This window comes from Echiichthys vipera (genome assembly GCF_963691815.1).
Source record: "Echiichthys vipera genome assembly, chromosome: 13".
In the NCBI taxonomy this organism is placed as follows: domain Eukaryota; kingdom Metazoa; phylum Chordata; class Actinopteri; order Perciformes; family Trachinidae; genus Echiichthys; species Echiichthys vipera.
In genome coordinates this window covers 14,973,125-14,983,024 of record NC_139838.1, presented here as the reverse complement: position 1 = coordinate 14,983,024, position 9,900 = coordinate 14,973,125, and the positions used below count along the sequence as shown (strand labels likewise).

Here is a 9,900-nt window from a genome sequence, read left to right as displayed (position 1 = left end):
AACATTAATATATGGTGTATAAATATTAGAATATGTTAATAATGAATGTAATATCTTAGTATTGTATGCACCCTAAAAAGATGTGTGTAAAGGCTTTAGGCCACCCTAAATGTAGGGCCTAATTTAATATGCAATTAAATTTGACACAGCGTTTGTAGTAGGGGTCCCTGCTTCATCTCTCTTTCAGCTAAAGGGTCCTTGGCCTAAAAAAAACCCACTGCAGACTCGGCTGGGAACCTGTTCCAGTCCCTGTGTGGACCATGAATGGAGCGGGGACTGGTGGCTGGAGAGGTGCCAGTTCATCTCCTGGGCACTGCCGAGGTGCTTGTTGAGCAAGGCACCGAACCCCCAACTGCTCGGGGGGCCGATCCATTGGCAGCCCCTTCGTTCTGACATCTCTCCATTAATTGCATGTATATAGGTCCTGTTTGTGCATGTTTTGTATTCCTGTGTGTGTGTAACTTGAATAATAACAGTGAAAAAAATGAATTTCCCCTTGGGGGATTAATAAAGTAATAATTCTTCTTCTTCTAAAGGTGAACATATGCTCATATATTTCAGTCACAACGTCATAGAAGGCCGCTCAATTCTTGTGCAAACATATTACAGTGATTAATATTTCAAATTATAAAATTAAATGAGTGTCTTCAGCTTTTGGTGACTAAACATTAGCTTTAATGGCATTTATTAAATTGAATGTGTTACCTGTCACAGATGCGCAGTTACACGGTCAGTCCACCGGATGGCGACGTTTGACAGATCATGTCATTTAACTGCCAGGACCTCTACGTCACTTCCTGTTCCTTGTCCTTGGTGGTTGCGGCTTCATCCTCGCTGTTTTCGGGATAAACACATGGCTAAACTGAGCAAAGAGTCCAAACAGCGGCTGCAGCAGCTGTTCCAGTGCGGACAGTTTGTCATCCGATGGGGTTTTATCCCAACCGTGCTGTACCTCGGTCAGTATCCAGGGGCAACACGGCGGGCTGGGGAGACATGTGAACGTTAGCCGATTAGCTTAGCACACTAGCCTTCAGCTAGCAGCTAGCTCTGTTAGGGTGGGTTGGTAGCTATAACTTTAAACTGGTTCATTTAATAATGGCACCCTTTTATAGAAACAAGGTGTCAAACTGTTTTTTAGTCCGAATTTAGTTTTAGTAGCATTTAATTAACTGGTTCTGTAGCATTCACGACTCAAACTTGTTTTTAATCTAAACATTTATTTTATATTTGCATGTCCCAGTCATACACAATGCCAAAAATGTATTTATAAATGTAGAAATAATGATAAAATTATCCTGTTACGGGGTAGTTGATTAATAGGCAGGTTTCTTTTTGTTGTAAAACACCATTTTGGGAAAAAATACACACGTTTATGTAGTGTGAAGACTGATTTTTTAGAAAATATATAAGGGGTCACTGTTGTTGTAAATGATTTCCCTGATTTTTGCAACACTTAATGAAATGCACTGTAAATGTGTCTATGGTGCATGTGACATAAAATAAATCCATGAAAAAGTCTTGCTAAATATAAAAACCTACATGAAAGAGTTTTCAGCTTCACTGTGAGACACTTGTTTTCACATACTGTTATTTATTTGATATGACATATCGATTAACACCATGTTTCTCTATGACTTGGACATTTTCAATAAATGCAAGTCATGCTTTGTTGTCATCCTAAAAGGACAATTGTTGAGAATTGTACCGATTTAAGATGAGGGATGTCTTGATCTCCCCTAATTAAATAGTGAACTGTTTTTATTGAAGATATTTTGAGATAAACATACATTTTTGGTTCTTTTATGCGTGTTGTAATAAAGGACAGAAATGGTAGTTAATTGCATCAAAACAGAAGCAAGGAAGTCTCTCTGGAGACTGGGGGTTTGTGTTTAGAAGAGCACTTAGTGCTTTTTTCTATTGCCTTGCATCTTTCTTTTTGATTCTTTACATTTTTAACGTAATTCTGCTTACTTTTTTGCATCCAGTTTACAATAAAGGTTTTCACTCTTCTTTGTTATGATACGTTTGGAAAATCAATAGACAATACTCTACAGTCTAAGAAAAGCAATCCCCATTGTTTCCCTGAATAACATGTGGTGAGACTTTCTGTCTGTCATCATTTTTTCTAGATATAATTGCTGCATTTTTCATCTCATTACATTTACTTCTGCATCATTCTCTTAGGACCTCCATTTTTCTGTGTGGATCCATGTTAATTTTCTCTCTTTACTTCCGTGTCTCCTCTCTCTCACTAATTTCTCTCCCTCAATTTTCTAAAAGACTTATTTTCACAACACAGTGCAAATTTTTTTTACAAAAACAGCTGAAAATGACTGAAATAAAGTAATAGTTGTATTTAAAAACACTGAACATGGTCCAAAAAAATGAGTTAAACAAATTGTGTCTGATTATTTAAAATGCTTCTTTTAGAGATCTTGTCAAACATGTGTGACATCTTTGTCCTGCGGTGTGAATTCCTGTCACACTAAAGGAGGTTTCAGCCTTTTGTGTCACTTAATGACCATGCTAACGTGCCATTAGCAGTAAGCAGGACACATTTGCCAAGTTTTCCATAAGTCTATACTTTAACATAGTTTTTAAAATATATATATAATTTAGTCACCCCAAAGGACTAACAAACATAACACTCCTATGGTGCTTTGAAAAAAGCTAAATATTTGAACAGTTCTGAGACAGAGACTAATCATTTGCACATCATGGGCTTCTTTAAAGGGGTCCTTCAACTAAATAAAGTTTTCTGTGAAATTGCCAGATTAAATTCAAGATATGGTGTCACACTGGAGAACATGCTTTTCAGTGACTTGTATCAAGTTCCTACGCTTTTAAGAATGTATGGATGAAATACATTTATATCAGGTCACGCCCTAGGACAATTTTGAGATTATTTTTTTTAAGAAATCCAATGACAAAGCAGTTTTAAGACAACAGATCCCCGTAAAACAAAGACATGTTTAATCATTTACTGCATTTTAAATCATGCCCACACAAATAGTATTCGTTTTTATCAGTGAAACTGCCATGACACACAACCCTCTATCTCCCTCCCCTCTTATCTGAAGGAGTAATGTAATGCATGATGATGCATAATGTTTATAGGAGTGAAAGTCAACGTGGGTGAACTGTTGAATTAAAGCAGTGATATGGTAAAATTGCCCATGATCTGAAGTGCACTAGTCTCGGGTAGTTAGTTTAAAACTGTTTCTCCTTTAAGTCCAAGACATGCCTGTGCACATGTGTTTCACTGTCACTAGTGGCACTAAAATAACTGGCAGTGGTTTTTGGAGTAAAGACGGGGAAGTTAGGTCTCATGCATAGTGACCTCACAGATGGTGGGGTTGCCCTCTGTGAGTGACTCTTCTCTGACTTCAGCATTTTGGAAACACCAATGCTGATGTCACACTTTCTCCAGTTTTTCCTCCCTTTCTCAAGCAGTTTTTTTTTTCTCAAACACGCTTTTCTCTTTTGCAACTCATGTACTTGATCCGCTCATGTCATGGAAATAATCAGTTGTAGTGCTAGATCAAGGGAGCAGTAAGGCGGGGCTACTAAGCCTATTTTTATATTATTCATCTCTGTCGTGTTTTTCTCAAGAATCGCTTGCATCATAGTTGCCCCTGCCCATGACCTATGACGAAAGCTAGAAAAAATGAGTACGTTTCCCTTTCTGTGTATATGTGCGTTTGAAGTGGAGGCGTTAGATATGCTGCTTACAGCAATTCTACAGTAACTACAGTTATGTAAGCATGGCCCTTTCATAGCCCAACCAGATACATTTGCTCATGTTTGGAAATCGAAAATTAACATGGAGGTTTCAGACTAATACGAATTTGTAAAGTAGTCTGCGATGCCAGGCTATTTCTTATTCCACAAAATCTGTAAGACCACATGGATGTCAGAGGTCTGTGATGCAACGGTGTTGCATTTAAGTCTGGAAAATACTGTATTGTGAAGTTAGGTTACGCCAGTTGGTTTCCTATACTAGATGCTTGCAGCTATCTATAATAAATGATTTTGGATTAACTGGATTCTGGATTTGGTGTTTCACACATTTCTTGGCACTTTTCTGAAATGTAAACCAGTATGCTTCAATTCTTTATGGTTTTGATTTACAGGTTTCAAACGAGGAGCTGATCCAGGGATGCCCGAACCCACAGTTTTGAGGTAAGTACAGACTGGTGTGAGATCATGTATGTAGTTTCAGAAGCAGCTAACAGAATGAATGAATGAACATAATTGTCATAGTAAAAGGGAGTTTTCACAGCTTTGCATCACAGGGACCTATTTCCTTTAGTCGTGGAAAAGTTGGTCTAACTAATAACTTGCAGAAAAGTAATATCTGCAGTTCTAAGTGCTGTGGTGTATGCTTTACGCTGGTAAAGACTGACAAAAATGAAAAAAACCTAATGATTTGAATTTGAAGGGGAAATGATTCTGTTTAGAATCTTATCACGATGTTTGCTATGCTTGTTATTTGTAATGTACAACGAAATACAAACCATGTATAGACACCCACTAACCGCTTTCCTCCTTGACCCAAAGCCCTAACTGTACATTACTATATTTGATTGCCCCCAAAGAAGATAGGAAATTAAAACAAATACTTGTTTTAAGTTAGAGAAAACACTGGATATCACCCTATTCATTAATGTCCCCTCACCAGCCAGAACCCTAGGTCAGTCTAAAACTATGGTTAATCGTATAATAACATCTGCAAGTCATCAAATATGTATACAGTCACACTCACAGCTGTCTATGAATATATCTCAATATTTAAGGATATGCACATTTGGCTGGTTTAAACAAAGTTCAACTTGTTTAATTTTCCTTATTTTTACTGCAAAACCTTCTTGATTTTGACAGAAAAAGGTCTTATTACTCTCTTAAACACTTTGCTAAACTGCTTTGCTGACACAGTCGTAGAGTAGTTATGTCTCAAAGTCACGTTTATTGCATCCTTAAAGATGGAAATCATTGCTTATGTTCACCGTCATGCCCATATAAAAAGCACCTCAATTGAGGATAGATAAAATACATGAGCATCTGCGCCTATAGTTACAGGCACTGATAAAATAACTTAACATAGATCAACATTACAGGATAATAAGTTAACATTTAAACACACACACATTTTGACAGCCTTGTTGTCTATGCAGAATGCAGATTACACTTCACTAAACGCGACAAAAACACAGAGGTCTCGAAGAAAACATTTCACACAATAGAAGCGTAGACTTTCTGTTCTGTGAGACGTGCGAGTGACGGGCTTCACTTTCTTTATGGACTGGGCGTGAGGTTGGCGGCGTAGTTCTGCAACGGTTTAATTAAAGGCATCACTTGGGCTCTGTAAGTGAGCTGTGCAATTTCAGGAGTTCTAGTTGAACCTTTTCCTTTTTCTTTTTTCTAGTTTGCTATGGGGCTAAGAAACGTCTCCGCACAGCCAGTCCCTCCCTTCATCGAGAGCATGTGACCCACCTTTCATTAAAAATCCAGGAAATGGACATAATTTTTCACTTCCCTCTCCATAAATCCTACTGTCTAATGTGTGAGAAGTAATGTTATATGCGGCCATGCTGTTTATGGTCAGATATACTGTAGACGTATGGAGAGTGTCGTCTAAGTGGATAGAAGATATTTGAATTAACAAGATGGAAATCAAGACTTTGTCCATAAAAATCTGTGGTGTTGACTGGACTATCTGTTGGTGTGTGTTACAGCGATGTTTGGATACGCCATTCATTCCTTGTTTTTTCTCTTTTTATTTGTAATTTATGCTGTCTGAGAATAAATCTACAAAGAAATGTCACTCTTTGTCTTTATTTCCAGGCGTCCTGTTGCTGCTTAACCTTAAAACAACCAAAACTTGATTGTTTGAAAAATTGATTAAAATCGTGTAAAAATCCATAAAATGATTGTCTTAGTGTTGTTTAAGTGATACGTTAAGGGCCATGTTTTAAATTTTGGAAATGCAACAACACTCTGAAAGGATAGAAATAAAGTTTCATAGATCACTGCTGACGATCTCTTTTAGGTTTTATCTGTTTTTTCAGTTTGACCCATTTTTCAGCCTCAAGTGAACACGTACGGGTCCAAATCTGCAAATAACGTTAATGGTTTATAGTAAAAAGAAAATGTTTCAAGATGTGTTGCAATGAAATGAAATATGTGAAATGTTTGAATTGTTTCTTATCCAAACACATTTTTTATTTTTTGTTTCTGCGTTGTACAGAATTTGTACAGTGCGTTCAAAATGCACACAGCTCATTACATTATTAAATCAACAGCAAATTCAGCTTTAAAAAAATAGTTGAAAATAAATAATTTAACAGTAATTTAAGTACAAAATCATTGTTTACAAAATGTGATACAATTATTACTTAAAAATGTTATTTTATAAATTACTCAATCATCACAATCCATAAATCAATCAACACTTAATTTATCATAACTTAAAAATGTCTTTTTTCTTATTGTGTATGAAACCCACAGTCATGGATTTTCATATGACTAATAAATAACACTTTCACCAAATATAAACAGGTTAAATAAGTTGTCCAACAGTGGGAGATTCAAGCCCATGAGGCCTTTGGGATTGCACAATCATAGACTGTGACAGCACATACAGTAGGTGCACTCAGAGAATGCATTTTCTTACCCCCCCTTAAAAAGAAACACCTGAGTGTGAGAACAGTAGCAGTGTAAACGGCACCTTTTCCTTGAGGTATTCCTCCATAACTGATTTTAAGTACCCTCATCTTTTCAACAGTTGGTAGAAATTGATGGGTGCTATGCTTCCTTTGGCCTTCTCCTTTTTAGTAATCACTCTTTTGCCTTCAATGAGGAAGATGTGGAGCTGGCGCAGGATGCTGTGTGCAATCATCTTTCTGTGGAAACTGTCAGGGTTGTCGAGGTCGGTCAGAAGCTGCGCCTCCTGGCTGCTGGTCAGCGCTGTGAACTGCTCAGCCTGCCTCATCTGTGGGGCAGAAGTGACAGTGATATAACATGACTAAACATCACTGTACCAGACATTTACACAAACCAACTTAAACAGGACAAATACCTTTTTACTAAATGAGCTATAACCTGTGGTAAAATGTAACTTAGTACATTTACTCAATTACTGCGCCATACTTGTATTTTGGGTTTCTACTAGAACATGTTTACATGCTTTAATGTTAAAAAAAAACATCTGATACTGTTTGTCTGAATATACCTGTATACACTGTCATTGCAGCCGGGGAATGACTATAATGGCACTGCAGTGGCACTCTACATACGTGTGTGTATATAGGCTATGTAAATATAAATATCAATCGAGACTCTGTTTAACTATATAACTATAATACAGTATAGTTGTGACATCACAACCGTACAGAAATCCTTAAAGGCACCGTATCTAAATCTGAGCTGTGTGTATTTCTCTGTGAATTGAGTGTTTTGACCTCGCCAGTATTTATAAAACACCTCGACCTGCTTTATAATACATTTTTAAAAAAGACATATGTGACCTTTATGATATGAAGTACTTAAGTATTTCCAGTTTTGTGTTACTTCTGCTCAACTACATGTATTTACCAGCAAATAGATTTGTAGATTAAACACAAAACCCTTAAAAAAAAGCATCACTGTAGTTAATCTACCCAACAGTATACAAAGTAGGAAAAATACAGTTCCACCACAGCCAGCTACAACAGTAAAACACAACTTACACATTGATGCATGAGTCATGATAATCCAATAATGTAATCTCTAATGTAACACTGAATGGGCTCAATTACTACTTTTTGATGATGCATATTTGAGTCCCATTTTAAATGCAGGACTTGGGAGTATTTCTTTTACTTGAGCACAAAAACTAAAACTTCTTTCACCATTAACTTTAACGAAGATGCTGAATAAGATAAAAGCAAATAAAGAGCTGATAAAAAGGCCACAACAGTGCATTAGTTATAAACTATGAGGACTATGAGCCTCTCAGACCCACCTTTTCTCTGGTCAGGTTGATCAGGAGGCCGCTGAAGTATCTGGCCTCCGAGCAGATCAAGTTGCCGGGGTACTCCTTCTCCACATGCTTGAGAAGAACTTTGTACACAAGCAGACCCTGGACCAGCCTGTGGAGACAAGCCTCCTGGAGAGAGGGAATAAAAATAAAAATCCCTGTTAGCCTTCAATAACTCCATCACTCAGGTCCTTCCATGGGGATGTCTAAGGGAGTAGACACACTACCTTGCTGAAGTTGGAATGAGGGCAGCTTGCTGGAAGTGAGGAGAATTTGTAATGCTCCAGAAAACTGTATTTCATCTGATTTTGAAATTCATCTTCAAACTGATAAAGGGGACGTGATAAAAAAAGGAAAAAAACAGTTCATTACAGTTTGATTGAGCAGGTGACCTGTCATCAAAAAGTGAAATTCCTGGCAGACACAGCTCTTCTTACCTCTTTCTTGTGCCGTCTGGTTGCGCTAAGAAACGAGTGCCAGACCGGGGAGGCGCTCAGCAGGTCAGAGGATCCCGCCTCCTCCTCACCTGAGGGCTCACCTGCCGGGCTGTCGGTGGGCGCGTCTTCAACCGGAGCTCCGGGAGCGCGCAGCGGCAGAGCGGCCAGCATCACTGCAGAGAGCAAGTACGCGTCTGGGGAGAAGAGGAGGAGAAGCGTGAATAACTGAATGAATTATGGGGGGGGGGACGTGGAGCACCACGGGCTGCAAATTACTTACTGAGAGTAGAGGGCATGTCGCTGCTGGGAAGCACTTGTTGAGTCTCCGCTGATGCTGAGGGCTGCCAGGGCCTGAGGGAGTCGGTTTGTCTTTGAGATGGGCCGTCATTTTATATTCTTCAGTGTGGAGGGATTTCCCAGCAGACCTACTTGTACCTCCCTGGAGCAGCCACGGCATTAATATTTTCTTTTTGCGTCAAACATCCGGTGGTTGCTTTTCATCATCAACATGGACACACAGGGGGGCAGGAATTTAATATAAAGTCTCAAACACAGCGCACATACAATTGGTATTGACGTAAGTCTTTTAAAAAATCCCGATGTTATTTTGAGCCAGTTATTTGAAAGGGAAAATCCATTCAAAACCATATATTAGCATAAGTTTATTCCTATATCTTTTACACCGTCAACCCGGAATTTGTGTCCCTTTAAACAGTTTGACTGAGTACCTATTAGTTAAAAACGGGAGAACTTTTATTTGCATTACTTTAACAGTCTAATTATGTTGCACTACACTTGTCCATGGGGTTGGAATAATTTTGTTTTCAGACATATCTCTCTTTTTTTGTTTTATTTATAAGTGGATTAATTTTCACTGGGATATGTTTGGAAGAGATTGATCAATAAAGTTATGAGGAAAAAATATACATACAGAACAATTTATCCATCAAGAATAAATCTAAGTGTCACAATTATTTCATGAGGTAAAAAATAGTTTATTCCAACTTTATGAGCAACAGTGTATTATGATGTGATCATTGGGTGCACTAGCATTTCTCTCTTTTTTTTGCCTAAACTTCAGCATGTGTCAGAATCTTATTGGCTAATCCGCTCAAGACTATTCTTGGCCTGTTTGATGGTCTTCTCCATTAGTATGGTTTATTGTACAGGAGAAAAATAACTTGCCCTTTAGTAAGTTCCACTTGTTGAATCTAGTTAAACAAATGAAGTTTCTCTAGTATGCATTACTTCAATAGTTGACGTGGAATCACTTGCCTCAGTTGTTGTAAGTAAAGTCAACTTATCTGGGTTTACAGTGATCAAGTATTTACATAAAACTATCCATTTACATAAGACTTTCTCAACACTTATTATTAACATATATCAGGCTACACTCCTAACAAAGTATCAAATAGGCATTATTATGGTTAAGATAATATAGGCTAT

General features: G+C 37.8%; 2 protein-coding genes across 2 annotated transcripts; one reads left to right on the top strand and one right to left on the bottom strand.

The window, feature by feature from the left end:
* Positions 1 to 815: 815 nt before the first annotated feature.
* tomm7 (translocase of outer mitochondrial membrane 7 homolog (yeast)) lies at positions 816 to 5,824 on the top strand. Its single transcript, XM_083926098.1, has 3 exons — positions 816 to 956; positions 4,134 to 4,182; positions 5,426 to 5,824. Exons 1-3 carry the CDS (start codon positions 854 to 856, stop codon positions 5,439 to 5,441), a joined length of 168 nt encoding a protein of 55 aa, XP_083782224.1. The 5' UTR covers positions 816 to 853; the 3' UTR covers positions 5,442 to 5,824.
* A 945-nt stretch (positions 5,825 to 6,769) lies between these two features.
* Positions 6,770 to 8,750, bottom strand: LOC310955940 (interleukin-6-like; the record flags this gene model as incomplete). Its single annotated transcript, XM_083926019.1, has 5 exons — positions 6,770 to 6,991; positions 8,003 to 8,146; positions 8,245 to 8,343; positions 8,455 to 8,648; positions 8,735 to 8,750. 5 exons carry the CDS (start codon positions 8,748 to 8,750, stop codon positions 6,770 to 6,772), a joined length of 675 nt encoding a protein of 224 aa, XP_083782145.1.
* Positions 8,751 to 9,900: the final 1,150 nt, after the last annotated feature.

Coding starts and splice junctions, on each gene's coding strand:
- tomm7 (XM_083926098.1), top strand. CDS start 854: ATGGCTAAACTGAGCAAAGAGTCCAAACAGCGGCTGCAGCAGCTGTTC. Junction 957..4,133: donor CCCAACCGTGCTGTACCTCG/GTCAGTATCCAG, acceptor TTTGATTTACAG/GTTTCAAACGAGGAGCTGAT.